The following is a 17,335-nucleotide window of genomic DNA, read 5'->3' on the forward strand; positions in this document are numbered from 1 at the left end:
TAAATAATAATGGTATCCCCAAAATGATACCTTTTAAGAATATGTTCCTTAGTCACTTCAGGATTTACAATGTTTTAGAGGAAATGAGAATAGAGAAACCTACCTACATCACATGGGCCAAAAATTTTATTTTGTGCATAGATTTTGGGTTAACTAAGGGTGAGAGTAGGGGTGACATGTTTCTGACATTTATTTTGTTCTGACTGTGTTGAGACACCTCTCTTTCCCTATATTGTCTATCAATTAACCCTTAAAAACAGAAGTTGGGGGCTTCCCTGGTAGCGCAGTGGTTGAGAGTCCACCTGCTGATGCAGGGGACGCGGGTTCATGCCCCGGTCCAGGAAGATCCCACATGCCGCGGAGCGGCTGGGCCCGTGAGCCATGGCCGCTGGGCCTGCGTGTCTGGAGCCTGTGCTCCGCAACGGGAGAGGCCACAACAGTGAGAGACCCGCGTACCACAAAAAAACCCAAAAAAACAGAAATTGGTAAAATGCTTATTTGACTTTACATTTAAACAGATTTTAAACCTACTTGACAGATTTGATAGCATGAAAGACTTCAAGCATCTTCTCAACAATAAGCATTCTCAGGTTATCAAAGCGCTGAATGGCTTCACGAACAAACTCCAAGACATCAGCAGCTGCTGCTTCATTACTGTCACTGAGAAATTCCATTAACTAAAAGAAAAAAATGGATAACGATTACATGTTTTCAGAAAGAAAATTATCTAAGGTTTAATAAGTAAATTAAGTTTACAAAGAATATAAATAATACTTTTCAAATACACAACAAAACGTAAGTTGAGAGACAAGCACCATTATGTAAACAAAGTCATGATGGCTTTTCAGTTTATTACAAAACACATGATAAAACAGAAGCTGGAAATCCACAAGTCAAAATAACTGGACACATCTAAGTTGTAACTAAAAGTAAAAAATCATTTTAGAGAAAATTCAGAGCTCGAAGTCAAAATTCCAAATTCCAATAACATACCTAATTTATCTGACAATGACAGAAAACAGAATATTCTGGGTATGTTAATTTTTCCTCTAATTAAATCCTTCAACTTTAAGAGGTAAAATCCCACTGAATAATCTACACACAAAGAATAATTTTACTTTAGGGAACTGTAACAAACATTAATTGCAATAATATGTGGAAGTATTTTTGTCACTATTTTTTTTTGTTTGTTTATTTTTTTGGTGAAGATGTAAGAGAAAGAAGTCAGAGTCCTTATCCTTTTGAGCTTAATTGTAAACATAAAGATCCCTTCTGACCATGAGATTTAGTGAGTACAGACTGTTGAGATTTCCAGAGTTTAACTGTTAAATAACTAGAATTTAACTTTTATTTTTAGAGAATTTCAAAGTTAAGATCATTGGAATTACATACCACAGGAATAACATTTGCAGCCATATCTGGAAATCGGACAGAACAGGAATGCAATGTTCGCACAAGGAGTTGTCTGTATTTGTCAGTATCTTCATGCTCTGACACATTATTTGTTTTAATCACTTCCTTCTTAAGGACAATAACCAGCTATAGAACAAAGTAAAAATAAGTGAGAATGACATCATGTTTGGCTTGACAGCTTACAAAGTGCTGTCAAAGTTTTGTTTTACCTCTTCGACATTCCTAGAGGAGACAAGATCCAGTGCTAACTGCAGAGTTTTCTTGCGTACTTCTAAGTCTGGTGTGCTCAGTACTCTTAGGATGTCCATAACCAGATCCTGAAAAAGAACAAAAAAATCCAGAATTAACACCAGTATTTCTAGTCACAAGAAGAAAATCCTAACTGTAGAATAAAGGATTCTGTCCCTCATGACCTTAATTCTTTGATCTATAATAAAATTACTACTGGTGGAAAAACCAGGTAATTTGAGTCGCCTGATATAAGGCAATATGAAGTATATAATATCACATGTGATGCATTCACATTGAAAATGTTTACTCATGACTCTATCAAGTTTTTTTTTTTTTTTTTTTTTGCGCTACACGGGCCTCTCACTGTTGTAGCCTCTCCTGTTGCGGAGCACAGGCTCCGGACGCGCAGGCTCAGCAGCCATGGCTCACGGGCCTAGCCGTTCCGCGGCATGTGGGATCTTCCCGGACCGGGGCATGAACCCACGTCCCCTGCATCGGCAGGTGGACTCTCAACCACTGCGCCACCAGGGAAGCCCTATCAAGCTTTAGCTCAAACTTACAGTTTATAGGAAATACAAAAGTCAAGAGGAACAAGCTAAATGACACAAAGAAAGTAACCAGACACATCCAGAAGGAGTCCAGACACTTGGTCTGGTCTCTTGAACAAGTCAGTGTCACGAAAAAACGATACTGCTCAAATTAAGAGACTTAAGGAACCATACATCACAACCACATACATCACAACCAGATGTGATGTTTGGTCATGAACTGGAAAAACAAAACTAAAGGGCGTTTTAGGGACATCTGGGAAAACTGGATAATATTAAGAAATTATTAACAATTTTGTTAAGTGTGATAATGTTATTTTGGCTCTGCAGGAAACTAATATTTTAAAGAAGCATACTTAAAAATCTATAGCAAGTAAGTATTTTTAAATATAGCAAAACAAAATATTTTACTTCTTTAAAACTTTCTATTTTTAAAAATTTCTCTGATAAAAATGTTCTATAAATTTTAAGAATGAATTAACTGTATAACCTTCACTTACATCTGCCAGTTGTTAATATCTTATTACATTTGCTTTGTCATACTCTCTCTACTCCTAAATGTTTTAGTGTATATTCAAGAAAAATTTCTTATATAACCACCGTAAAATTCTCAAATTCAGAGAACTTAACATTGATCACAATACTATTGAATAATAGAGTCTATATTCACATTTCTCCAACTGTCCCAATAATGTCCTTTATAGCAAATTTTTTGTTGTTATTCTGATCCAGGATCATCATTGAATTTAGCTCTATTTGTACCATGGGGCTTTATTTTTGTAACAACCATTCTCACAGATTAAATAGGTATGCTGATAATTTTCTAGAATCTAATCATCTTTATTCTCAGTTGGTATAATTATTTTCCAAGAAATGTAAATTATATTAAAATTAAAACAAATATATCTCTACTGCTAAGAACACCAAGTGCAGTACAAATAGAAAAGATAAAAGGTAACATATTAATTCATGTTAGAAATGTTTTTTTATAACAAAGACAATATCCCAAAAGGCTATGGTGCTTCAAGAGTTACACCTTAGTTGACCAAAATTTAAACTGCCCAGTCTCCAGGCATGTAAGCTAACCAAGACAGTAAGTCTTAGGAATTATCTCAATTTGTAAAAAGATTTTATTGAGGATTTCTCTCTTTTAGAAAACACCTACCTGTAGTACTCGTTCATGAGCAGGATGTTCTTTCAGTTCTATCAATCGATCCAGAACTATGAGCTTTACATTGTTGTCACTCTCCTTAATAATTAAATCAATGTAACACTGAGCAGCAGCCTATATGAAAAGAGAAATATATTTTAAGAACACATTCACCTACCTTAAACACAGAATCTGAAAATAAGAAACAAATAAAGCCTCCAAGAAACCAAAATACATTTACCATTACTGCACTAAAAGTTTATGCATTTTTCCCAGAGGAATGTGTCCCTCTATTTCCTAAGTTCTAACAAATTTCATTATTGTTTTCAAGGTTACAAAAAATCAGAAGCATCACAAATTAAAAGGATGAAAAGGGGCTGTTACAGGCAGAAACACTTGTTAACAGGCAAAAATTAAGGGCTGGGCTTCCCTGGTGGCGCAGTGGTTGGGAGTCCGCCTGCCGATGCAGGGGACATGGGTTCGTGCCCCGGTCTGAGAAGATCCCACATGCCGTGGAGTGGCTGGGCCCGTGAGCCATGGCCACTGAGCCTGCATGTCCGGAGCCTGTGCTCCGCAACAGGAGAGGCCACAGCAGTAAGAGGCCCCCCAAAAATTAAGGGCTGAACCAAAGGAACAAGGGAGAAAAAAGCTGACAGAGAATCCCAAATAGTTTAGCTATTGAGCATCTTTTAGTTTAGGTGCAAACTCTAACACACCTGCATTACGGTACAGAAAACTCAAGTATATAAAGATGGCCCTGAGTCATTAAAAGCAAAGGACAAAGGAGCAAACCTGAAAGATCTCCCAATGACCAAAGCTAGAACAATTTGATCAACAAAATAAATAATAATATTGGATTATAATCCACAGAATAAAATATCCATATTGATATAAAGAAAGAAAGAAGGAAAGGAGAGAGGGAGGGAGGGAAGAAAGGATGAAGGAGAAGGGACAGCTCCTCCTTGCGGAAGAACTCCAAATAATACGTGTAGAATAAGGGTAACAGAAAATCACCATTAGAATATCATAGTAGTAACTGTTGTAGAAAAGATTCACTGATAGGTGCTAAAATTAGTCGGTGTAAGTCAGAGGAGAAATAGGATATTTGTACAGTTTCAAAGTATCTTCTCAAGATATTGATTGATTACAAAAGGAAAAATCATAACTCAACAGTGGAGAAATCTGGCAGACACCACCTTAACCAAACGATCAAGGTTAACATCACCAGTAAGACGATGTATCAGCATCATATACTCCTAGATATGATACACTGAGAATGGTGCATCACTTCTGTGGTATTTCCCCCTCGCCCAAATGCATAACCTTAATCTGATTAGGAAAAAACACCAGACAAACCAAAATTAAGGGATATTTTACAAACAAACTGACCCAGTACTCTTCAAAAGTGTCAATGTCATGAAAAACAGGGAAGGGCTGAGGAACTGTCACAGACTGGAGGACGCTAACACATGATAACTAGATGCTACATGGGATCCTAAACTGGATCCTGGGACAGAAAATGATCTTTAGTGGAGAAACTGGTGAAATCTGAATAAAGTCTATAGTTTAGCTAACAATGTTGTTCCAATGGTAATTTCTTAGTTTTGACAACTATACAATTGTTATGCAAGACATGAACATTATGGGAAGCTGGGTGAAGGGTAATGGGAACTTCGTCCTAGTTTTGCAACTTTTCTCTACGTCTAAAATTATTTCAAAATAAAAAGTGAAAAGAATTTTTTAAGTATTGGTGGCGAAAGCAGTAAATTCTCCTATTTATACAATCTGGCTTTCTAGAACAGTTCATTCTATGAATATAGTAGGGGTTCTTCACATAGTCTTGATAGAGTAAACTAAAAAAGAGAAATATTTCATTATTGAAAATATACACTGGAACTTTTTTAGGGTCCATCCTTTAGGATCCAGTATCCATTTTCCTAGATCCGTTTTTTTTTTTTTTTTTTTTTTTTTTTAGCAGGTATGCAGGCCTCTCACCGTTGTGGCCTCTCCTGTTGCGGAGCACAGGCTCTGGACGCGCAGGCTCAGCGGCCATGACTCACGGGCCCAGCCGCTCCATGGCATGTGGTATCTTCCCGGACTGGGGCACGAACCCATGTCCCCTGCATCGGCAGGCGGACTCTCAAACACTGCGCCACCAGGGAAGCCCTAGATCTAGTTTTTAATGTAACTAAAGTATGGGTGGAGATCTTAAAATACGAGTGTCATTCTCCAGAAACCAGAAATACTGTTATTCTCTCTCTGTCTCTCTTGCTCTCTCCCTATATACATATGAAAGCAGAAAGAAAGAAAAGAAGCAAAGTCAGACTACGTAAGGAATCAAATAATTTTCTAATATTTGTAGTTATTTCTATGCCATGTAATGCTGTGTAACCACACAGTAAACTGCAATGTCACTAAATCATAAGTGATAAGATAGCATATCTATCATCTAATTGGCACCCCCCCCCAAAAAAAGGAGTACCTTGATTGCAGTAGGTGCACTAGAGAGTGTCACTAATGTTCCAGCGGCTTCATATTTTACAGCAGGGCTAGATGACTGTAGTAAGTTATAGATGCAGCGAATGAAACGAGCCCTTTCTGATGGATTAGCATGACAGACCTGGAGAAGAAAACACTTAGGTTTCAGTTGACTGCAGGAACACTTGCTTTCAAACAGATTTTTTAAATAGATACCAGCTTACGGGATGCTAGTTTTCTTAATCTGAAAGCTAAGAATAGTCTTATAAGGACACCTGAAGATGTCGGCCAATGTCAGATGAGACGCTGTGACACAACACTAGTAATTTCAGAAAGTAATAGGTTTTACTTCAAATAATTGTTACAGCTATTCAATCCATTTATTCATTCAATAATACTTTATATTTCCACTCTTTCTATAAAGATTTTTAGATGGCTCATAATTAAAGATATGCGTACTATACACAAGTGAAATAGAAAGAGAAAATGTAAAGTAACAAAGAAAGGACAACACATTAACTAAGTACGTTAATATGGGTACTGTAATAGGTATTAAATTTGGGCCTACATTTTTATTCTGGATGTCACGTCAAAAAGGGAAACATGATGGATTATATAAATCTCAACAGCTGATAAAAGAAAAATACCAATTCTTAAATAAAGCAAGAAAGATAACCTCTTTTTCAAGTACTGCTACTTATTATTTGGGGCCATATTCAATGTTGGGAAGACAACTATAATTTTCTATCCCGTTCTAAATGCATCTCAATACCTTTACCTGTGAAGCAAATATTCCTTACTTTTTCTCTTTTGAAGTCAGTATGTTAGATTTTCCTAAAATATATAGTCAAATCTCCATTACTCCAACATGACTCAAAACTTCTTCCCTCTTATTATAACCTGGATCCTACCAGACAAAGAAGTCACTGGATAGCAGAGAATCCCTATTTTTGAGACTCTCAGTGGTATCCCTAAACCATACACATGAATTATATTTATATATATTACACATATTATATTTATATATTTATAGTTCTGGTTTCATCTTAAATGCCAGTTCCAAATGACTGGGTACCCTGTGTTGAAAGGGGCCTCTTTCCTGCAGAAGCAAAGAGGTTGTAATGAGTGAGAGTGTCTGCTAGGGGTATTCTGTCCATGCCACCCTATTCAATAAAAGTCATTCCTAACAAATATTTTTGTTGGCCTCCAATGGTATCAATAGTAAAACTGGATGTTATTGCATCTTTTATTTTCTCAGATCGTTTAAGATGAAATCAATTCTTTCGAAGGATATATCAAATTAAAATGTTGCCAATAGAGTACTTCATTTTAAAATCCAAATCTCTAATCTAGTTTTAAACTTTCTGTGAGTCAATGGCTTACAATGTCATATTAACATATTTAAAGTCTTTCTATTCTCTTTTACAAACAGGAACAAACAAATACTTAAGACTTTTTTTTGGTTTGTTTTTAGATTTCCAAAGTAGTCTTGTGTGGGGACTGCCCTGGTGGTCCAGTGGGTAAGACTCCGCGTTCTCAATTCAGGGGGCCAGGGTTCGATCCCTGGTCGGGGAACTAGATTCCACATGCATGCCGCAACTAAGAGTTCACATGCCGCAACTAAGAGTCTGAATGCAGCAACTAAGAAGTCCCCATGCCACAGCTAAGAGTCCACATGCCACAACTAAGAGAGTCCACATGCTGCAACTAAGAAGTCCATGTGCCGCAAGTAAGAAGTCCGTGTGCCGCAACTAAAGATCCCACATGCTGCAACTAAGACCTGGTGCAGCCAAAAAAAAAAAAGTAGTCTGGTGTGTATTCAAGAAAAGATCTTGACTTTTATTTCAAAGCCTAATTCATAATCTATTCAGTGACTATTCATAGAATTCTTTATGGAGGTTTAGAAAGAATGGAAATATTTGGAAAATATGATAAAACAAAGGGGGTGGGGAAGACTTTAATAGGCCATGATATGAAATATTTCTACTGTTAAAACATGTTATCCTAGCAATTAAGCAGCATCCCAGAGACTACTTAACCTTATCTCAAACTCTTAATTTTGCCCATTATAGATTAGTCTTACCTTATAAATTAGTTCAACAATAACCAACTGAAGAATGTCTCCAAATGTCTGAACTTGATCAATACAAGTACTTAGGTAATCCAAAGCTCGATCCTTAAAAAATAACAATATATTTATCCAACTCAACCTCATTCAATAAAAGGACTTAATGAACTTTAAAAAATATATACAAATAAATCTAAAACAAATGAGGAAATGAGGGCAAAGGAAAATTAATTGAAGGAAAAAAATGAAGGTTAACACATAATGTAAAAGTCAAATATATTTTCTAGAAATGGGCCACAAATCTAGGGTCTGAATTTTCTAGCAGCTAAACCAAGTAGAAAGACATTATGTATTACATGATCCTGGGTATCCACACAATCAAAACAAACCAACTGCTTATGAGCAGTTACTCCTATTTCTGAGACCCAAAAGAAAAATCTCATTGATTCTCACACACTGAACACTGTGATAGAGAGAACTATGGCCTCAACAACAGCTCTACAGTAAAAGTATCGACAAATTTTATTGAACTATTTCTGATTATGTCCCTTCATGCAGGTAAACAGCAATAACATAGGTCAATAAAACCAACTCTAGAGAACGACAAACACTGTGGCCCAAATAAGCAGCTTTCTTATAATCTTGTTTACAAAGATAAAATGATAGCATCTAGATTTCAGAGGAATGGATAGATTCCATGCTTTCCAGTCTTCATGCATATTTTAATAATAAATACTGGATGGTAAAAATTCCGAGATTAGATCCCACCAAGGTATGCAGAGTCACTGCTAACCAGCAGAAGAATAAACTTTAATCATCAGTGGAGCTGCATGTACAGCTGACATTTACTTATGAAGTTTGAAAAGCCTAATAAAGACATATCTACATTGAAGTCCACCCTCTTTTGAAGCTATGGCTCAGGATAGACCCCATACTATTTTTCTCTGTTAAACAATTTTAGATCTATACTGAAAGAAGGAAAAATAAAGCCCCAAAGTAGAGTGCCACAGCACATGGCCATAATAATTTCAGTCTGGAAGAACTGTAAAGTGGCTGCTATTAAATGCTTCTCTGATGTTTACTTTAAAAAAGAGAGTATATACTTAAGCAATATTCCACAGAAGGAATTTTTTTAAATTCTATTTTTATATAAATTAAGTTAAAAAATCTAAAAAAGTCAAAATATACAAATCACATGTACTATAAACAAAATTATTGACGAAAAACTTGATTAGGCCTCTGAAATATCTTTAATTCTCATTTAAATACAGTGATAAAAGTAGTTTTTAAAAAGTACTTCACCTGATCGGCATGAATAAGCATCATAAATGCATTTCTTTTGCAACTTGCATCCTTCTCATTCACCAGAAAATCATGTATCAGTTCAGGAGCATCAGGTATAAGATGTTCAAAATTTCTTGAAATAAAACAGGTAATATCCATATTTAATAAAAGCTACTTTGTTATTTTAGTAACTCTCTGGACACTACCAAAATTAACCTTTATCAAACCTTATAACACTATCCATTTTTTTGCTTTTCAAAACTTTAAATCAATTAGACAATTTTGGGTATGAGTCAGAAGCTTACATCTTCATCTATTAAGTTATCAAATTATATGTTTTCTAAGTTAATATAGAAAAAGCTGATTTATCCAACATTCTACCTATCAAATGAATAGCTCTAACAATTCTCTTTCATATACTTTAGGGATATAATGCTGATGCTCATAAAGACAACCTCAAGGTACTGAAAGATCCTTCATTAAAGAATTATTAGAGAAAAAAGTCCCTTGAATTTTATTAATTATGCACTGTATTTATTTACTTACTCCCTATTTTGAAAATTTAAACTGTTTGCAGTATACAAAACAATGAACACCAGCTTAATAAAAACGGTCACCTAGCTTTAACAATGATTAATTCATAGTCATTTTTTTTTTTTTTTTGAGGTACGCAGGCCTCCCACCGCTGTGACCTCCCCCGCCGCGGAGCAGAGGTGCAGGCCCAGTGGCCATGGCCCACGGGCTCAGCCACTCTGCGGCGCGTGGGATCCCCCCGGACTGGGGCACGAATCCGCGCCCCCTGCATCGGCAGGCGGACTCTCAACCACTGCGCCACCAGGGAAGCCCCATAGTCATTTTTGTTTCACCTACATCTCTACTTACTTCCTCTCCTCCCATATTATTCTTAAGCAAATCCCACACCTTGTTAACACTTCTTCTGTAAATATATCAGTATGCTTCTCTAAAATTAAGGACTCTTTCTTTTTTAAACTAATATTAATATCATTATCATATCTTAAAAACTGTAACAATTCCTTACTATCATCATATAGGAAGTGTTCAAATTTCTAACTGTCTTATGTCATAATTTTTGTGTGTATACTATAGTTTAAATTCTGAAATTTGTGTAGTCTGTATGGTAGCTTTCAAAGAACTCTACGTTATTAACCAGAATACCACTTTTCCTAACAGACAACAAAATCTAATGTAACAGTAAAAGAACTGTGAAATTACTTAACAATCAACTATTAAAGCACAAAGATATTTATATAAATTACATTCTAATTCTAAATAAATTGACACCAGTGACTGTAAAAACCAAGCATTCCAGCCTCATCTAACTCATTCTTTTAAAGTCCCATCTTTAAAACTGCCTTTTTAGAATGGGTTTTAAAGTCCAAATCTTCAGCTTTCTAAGGACAGGAATCAGCTGAGAATTGCAACCCTTCCTATTAAAAAAAGTTCCTTCCTTAAGGCTTCTAAGTGTAAAAAGACCCACATTCCACAAAAAGAGAATTCTAAAATAAGGTCAAAATCTCAAAGCTATGGGCTAAGCAAGTTAATAAATTAATTGGGCTGGAGTACTAAAATTGAGAATGACAGGTGGTGCCATAAACTGGAAAGTGTACAACCTGTTTAAAGGGGGCCATATTCACTTCCAGCAGATTGTCATTATGCAGAAACCAGGACCCAGTGTTGCCAGATCTTTCAACTTTTCAACGTTAACAATTTAATGATAATGAAGAAAAAATGTTCAGGCTAATCAAAACATATTTGCAAGCTACATACAATCTGCAAGGAACCACTTTGGAACTTCCAGTCTGAAAGACTGAACAGTCCTCACAGAACTAAGCCAAAGGAAGACCTTTATTTACCTATAGATAGTATAGATGGCCAAAACAGCATTTCTTCTAACATAGCTGTGTCGATGCTCCAAACAAGCACGGATAGCTGGCATTAAAGGTTCCAGCAATTCTGCCTCTTTCAATTTGCAAAGAAAACGAAGAGTAGATCCTCGAATAAATTCATTAGGATGTTGAAGGTCCTGATATAAAATTTTAAATATGAAATGTTGAGTCCCAACATTGTACAAAAAACCCACAATTTTTAAATACAAAATTTTCCAATAAAAAAGTCAGAAAGTAGGTTTGAGGAAAAAGACCTAGATTATTACACAATTTCCATCACATTCCTGTTGATTAAAGCAAGTTTTACTTATCACATCAATGTTTTATATTCTATGTGTCATTGTTTTTTATTAATAACATAAAATGCATGGAAAGTGTCTGAAAAAAGTAACAATAAAACTTTTCACAATAACTTTTTACAACTTCAGTTCCAAATATCTACAAACTACATCTTACCCAAGATTTAATTTTAAAAATTAAAACAAAGCCCATTCCACCAATTTTATAATTATTTAAAAATCAAAGCAGTATTTGGAAATAATCATGGTTTGGTTTACCTTTCTATATGCATCACATACAAGGATCATTTCGTGTAAAAGTCTCCCATCTGGAGTTGTTTTAGGAACAATTTCCCAAAATACCAGAAGTAATTTTTTGATGGTGTGATCCTGAAGAGGCAGCACAAAGCGAATGATAGTCATCAGAAGTCCAGGAAGCTTTTCACCATTTAGAATCATAATGATTACTTTCTTCAAAGCTTCAGTCTTTGACTTCACATCTCCTTTTTCTGATTCAAAAATTCCAAAAATAAAAGCACAATTATTTCAAAAGAAAATTTCTCAGATAATTTTAAAAGCAATTACAAAATAGAACATTTTCTCACATTATCAGTGGCAATGGTAACAAAGGTACTAACCCAAGAGACAAGGGTTTTCCACCTGGCTTTGACAAAAACAAGCTGTACCACTTTATACAAGTCATTCATCTCTGAACCTCATGATTCTTTACACATAATATAAAGGCACTGGATTAGATCTTTGGTCCCAAACCAATGGAGTTAATGCAGAAGCCGTGAATCTACAGGTGCACCAAATAATGTACTGGATTAGTAACCATTATTTACAATAAAGGATGATGCATTTAAGATAAAATGCTAGTTTACTGTTACTTAACCTAAAAATATTTGCTATATGTTATGCAAAACAATCTATAATTTCACATCGTTATCACTGCATACTGAAGAATTTATGCTAAAAATCTTTTGGATCCAAAATTTGAAGACAGAAATATGAGACAAGCACACTCTACTACAATTATTTAGATCATAAAAATAAAATCTGGGAGAGGGAAGGATGAAGAGGGGTGATAAAAGTCTTTAATAATCAAGAGGAAAAGAAGAGAACTAGAAGTAAATTTTCAACAGTTAGAACATATGTGGCTATTAGAATAGTTCCTGTTGTCGCCAAAGAGACAAGAGACTGTGAATGACTAACTGGTAGAGTTATAGGAAGGATTTAAGGCTCAGAAGAATCGTACTAGGTAAATCAAAAGCTCTTTTCTAGCCCCCAAAAGCTATATATCTATTACCAACTTGGTATGATATCTTAACATGTTGAATAGAGAATATCCTCAGGTATTTGGACTGAGAACACGGTGAGGGTTACTGCCAAATTTATCCCGTAAGGGTCAGTATTTTTGTTTAAAACAGACTAACTTCTCATGCATCTTTCCATGCTTCAGAGTATTACATCTCCTGCCACACATGAAAAAATTGTGTGCCATATCAAATCAAGAAATGAACTAATGTAAAAGGATGAATAAGTACCAATCTGGGCAAACCTTCAGTTTTTAAGTCATGAGGATGACAAAAACAAAGCATCAGGAGAGAGGACAGTACTACAAAACTACAAAATAAGACAGATTAGGCAAAGTTCTAAGTGGCTAAAGTTGTATTCACTGAGTCTAAACAGGTTTTCCTCTCTTTGTCCCAAAGCTTCCTTTGTGAATATAAAAAAAAATTTTTTTTTTACCTAATCTGTTTGATCGTGTAAAGGACACAAAGTCCACAAGACAATACCCTATCACTATAATGCTGATGGCTTCTTTTGTTCCAGTTTTGGGCTACTTTTCATGAATTAGCAAATCTAAAAAGTTTAGCAGGATAAAAATCCACTTGTAACTAAAGGTTAAAAAGTTTATTAAGCAAACTTGTAAAAAATCAACACCATTTATTTCAAGTTCCCCTAACCCCAATTTCCATTTATTCTAACAATTCAAACTGAGGTGAAGAATGCTTCTTTCCACGTACTCAAAATTTTCAGAACTTCTTTTCCTGTGTGAACACTATCAAAAACATAGAAATTTTCAAATATCAATTCAATTCACCAAAATATACTCCAAGGAATGTATAGTCATCAGGGCTCACATCCAGTGATTAAAGGTAAAGGGTAGTTAAAGCAACTCACTATTTCACCAAACAAAAGTATTTGTTACTCAAATTGGAAACTACTCCTAAACTTTTTCTCAACTCTTTTGCGATAAAGTAAAAAATATACAAAAAATTCAAGACTACTTATTTATTTATTTGGTAGGTGGCAGGTAGTTAAGAGTATTTTTACAGTTAAGGACAAGTTTTGTTCCAGCAATAAACAGCAATAAAGTTTATTGTACTAGCAGTAAACTTAAGTATTCTGGGGGTTTAAAAATTAAAACTTTTAGGGGCTTCCCTGGTGGCGCAGTGGTTGGGGGTCCGCCTGCCGATGCAGGGGACACGGGTTCGTGCCCCGGTCCGGGAGGATCCCACATGCCGCGGAGCGGCTGGGCCCGTGGGCCATGGCCGCTGAGCCTGCGCGTCCGGAGCCTGTGCTCCGCAACGGGAGAGGCCACAACAATGAGAGGCCCGCGTAACGCAAAAAAAAAAAAAAAAAAAAATTATAACTTTTAAATTATGAGAAAAAAATAGTACTGAAAGTTTATTCGTTAATTTGCATTCCATTCTACTATCTAACATGAACATGAAAAAAAAGGAAATATAGTACAGGTGGCTTTTGTAAACTAAGGATATCAGTTTAAATGCCATAAAAAAACATTTCTTTTTCCTTCTCTAAAAACAGACCTCAATAGAAACATAGTACTGAGTAACCTAAATCAGGAGGTATTCCATTACTGCTGATTAAGAGGTGGGAATATGCAAGTAAAACATCATCTCCTTTCAAACTGCAAACTATCTTTTAAAAGATACTCTCAAGGTTTGAAGCATTATTTTCCCTCTAATCTGTTTTAAACAGTAGCTATCAGTTTAAGTTAAACTTATTTTTAGTAGTTCAGTCAAACAAGAATCATTATCTTGGAATATGCATTACCTAAAAAAAATTTTTGACAGAATCACTCACAAAAAGGAGATACAGTATACACTTCTAAAATTCAGAAATATAGTTTTTGTTTTCTTCTTTGTATAAATGCTTTAAAAATGAAAAGCTTAAATCTTTCTGAAAAATATACATATATCTCAGTGTTGACTTACTTGTTCAACAGGTAGTGAACCCAAAGAACAAAGTTCTTTTGGTTTTACAAGCTAAGTAATATGAAGTTAAGTGCACAAAGGAATTAAAACATTCAAATACACATTCTCAACCTGTTATCTACAGAGAACTGTCAGCTACATTTAAACAAGACATTACATTATTTTGAAGAATAGTTAAAAACTAAACCATTACATTTCTTTAGCCCCACCCCACCATGTTATAAGCTAAACTGAGATGTTTTATTTGTAAAAACCAATATTGTAGGACTAAAGGTAACACATTTTCATTTTTAATAAGACAAAGTTCTATTGAAGAGATCCTAAGAAAAAATTAAGACAAAAATTAAGCATTTCTAATTATAAAGGAACTTGAAAAGCAAATGAGCTTTTTATTTTCATTTCATTTTCAAAGTATTATCAAAGTTTACCTAGATCATTTTTTAAGCTAATTTCAGAAGGTGGTTCTGAATCCATCGGCACGTTAATTAACGTATAGCATACGTTCTCAGCAGCCGTCATGGTTTCCGGTTATAGCCTACTCTCGATACAAGATTTAAAGATAACGGATGCCAAAAAAAAACCTAGAAAGATAAATACAAGGATATCATCACAAGCGAAAAGACAAAACAAAAACAAAAAAAGAACCAGTAACTATCGTGATCTTTCTTGTCTTTAGTTCAGTTTGGCTTATGAATTTTAAAGTATTAGAAGAGGAGGATCAATCTACGTTATGTTGCATAAATATAAATCTTGATATATTAAAAAACACACACTTGTCAGCCTTGGCCTAAGGCATATTATCTCCCACCGCACGATCCCGCCCGGGGTTCAGAATACTGTACTGCAGAACTAAAGCCCACAATACAGTGACAGTCCCCCAGCCCATCGCGATATAAAAGTGATTTTTAAACATAATACACAATCTGAAATTCTGAAGTTAAAAGAGCCCGTGCACGAATACTCTGCTGAAACCTTAAAGAGCTTTAATGCGTTCATCCGTGGGACACTTCCCCGTCCCTTCCCTCCTGCAAAGCAAGCCCCGGCCCGAAATGGCGAGCCCCGGGGCCCTGGGTCGGAGAAGACCCCCGGCCAGTACGCAGGCCGAGATGAGGCGTCCCGCCCAGAGCCTTCCAGTCCCGCGTTCCACTTCGCCAGGCCCGGACGCTAGCGGCCTAGTCGCTCCCCTTCCGAAGCTTCCCGCTAGAGCGCGTTCCTCCGCCTCTGTCCAGCCCAGGACGACTCTCCGAGATTAGGGGCTTGCGGCCCGCTACCTGACTCCAAGGCGCAGCGGCTGGGGAAACCGCGGGACCGTGTCCTCCGGCTCCAACCCGAAGCAGCGGCGGCTGACCAGCAAAGTCCAAGGCTGACGTGGAAGGGGGTGGGAAACCGACCTAAGCCGCAGCCACCTTAGCCCCTACGGCAACTCAGAGAGGACACGCATCTCTGCTCTGCGTCTGCGCGCTGCGAGTACGTCGTAAGCTTTTCTAATTCTAAAAGAACTTCAAGTCTCTTCCACTTCTCAAGCCCTCGGCCGCTTTAGGCCAAAGAGGGAACTGGGAAACACATACTTAAGTTTTCCCCTGCAAGCTTGGGTTAAGAGTTGAGGTTATTTAAACGCTACTTAGAAATTGTATTTTCTTCCAGAAACGGAAACAACCAAGGAGAAGTGTTTGGACAGAAAGTAAAAACATTTTACAGGGCTCTGTGGCCCACTGGCAAAGAACGCTAGACTGGGAGCTGGAATCCCTTTTCTAGCATACCCAATAATAAACTGGGAAAGTAGCTAAATACAATTTGAGAAAGTAATTTCAGTTCTTCTAATAAGAGACACTGGATTATATGAAGATCCATTTCAGTTCTTAACTCTGTAGTCTGAATCTCAGCCTCTGCAGTTAGGCTGGAGTTGCTTGAACATCACAGTCGCACTGGTATGATTTCTGGTCCTTATTTAGTATCGGTCCCTTTCAGGATCCTTTACAAGCACCTAGATTAAATTTTTTTAATCCTTAAAGGGAGACTAACAGTCAATGTTTTAAAAGGATTTCACCTGTCTCCAAAGACCTAACTGTTACAGCTACAATCAGTCATAGTACCTGCGGTTTTGTCCATTAATGGTTCCACGTACCCCCTCCCCCAAAGAGGGTTTTCTGGCCAATTAGTAATAAAGTTTTTTTAGAAACCTTAAGCAAAATACTGTGAATACAAAGAGCTCTGACAGAACCCAACCGTATTAACAGGCTCATCTCAATTAGGGAGATAGAACACAAATAGTGCTTCATCTATCTAGAATCCAGTTATTTTGAGATTTCTTCTTTCTGGAACCATCAAGCAAAAAATAAATTCTTTGAGAACCCAAAATATATCACAAAGGCCATGTGCTCCTCAAATCCTGTACATTCATTATATTAAAACTATTTTTCGTGAGATAATTGTAAAAATGACGTTAATACAGCTATCCCATCTTCACCTAGTTTCTTCCAATGGTAAAAAAAAAATCTTCCATAATTATAGTACAATATCAAATCCAGGAAACTGACATTGATACAATTCACTCCTCCTCATTCAGATTTTACCAGTTTCACATGCAATTTTACCATGTTTAGATTTGTATGATCACCACTGGTCAAGATATAGAATAATTCCATTACAAAGCTCCCTCCTGCTATCCTTTTAATTTTTATTGGAGTATAGTTGTTTTACAATGTTGTGTTAGTTTCTTGCTGTATATAGCAA

General features: G+C 36.2%; 1 protein-coding gene across 1 annotated transcript in view; it reads right to left on the reverse strand.

Annotated features, from left to right (window-relative positions):
• Window positions 1–15,121, reverse strand: part of COPB1 (COPI coat complex subunit beta 1) — a 31,600-nt gene extending 16,479 nt beyond the window's left edge. Inside the window, exons 1-10 of the mRNA XM_065881757.1 lie at window positions 15,031–15,121; window positions 11,637–11,866; window positions 11,047–11,216; window positions 9,191–9,305; window positions 7,904–7,996; window positions 5,825–5,962; window positions 3,358–3,477; window positions 1,623–1,730; window positions 1,393–1,539; window positions 532–677 (exon numbers count right to left, since the gene is read on the reverse strand). Of these exons, the coding sequence (XP_065737829.1) occupies window positions 532–677; window positions 1,393–1,539; window positions 1,623–1,730; window positions 3,358–3,477; window positions 5,825–5,962; window positions 7,904–7,996; window positions 9,191–9,305; window positions 11,047–11,216; window positions 11,637–11,866; window positions 15,031–15,121 (1,358 nt within the window). The remainder of the gene's footprint in view (window positions 1–531; window positions 678–1,392; window positions 1,540–1,622; window positions 1,731–3,357; window positions 3,478–5,824; window positions 5,963–7,903; window positions 7,997–9,190; window positions 9,306–11,046; window positions 11,217–11,636; window positions 11,867–15,030) is intronic.
• Window positions 15,122–17,335: the final 2,214 nt, after the last annotated feature.

The sequence above is a fragment of the Phocoena phocoena genome, chromosome 8, assembly GCF_963924675.1.
Source record: "Phocoena phocoena chromosome 8, mPhoPho1.1, whole genome shotgun sequence".
NCBI lineage: Eukaryota > Metazoa > Chordata > Mammalia > Artiodactyla > Phocoenidae > Phocoena > Phocoena phocoena.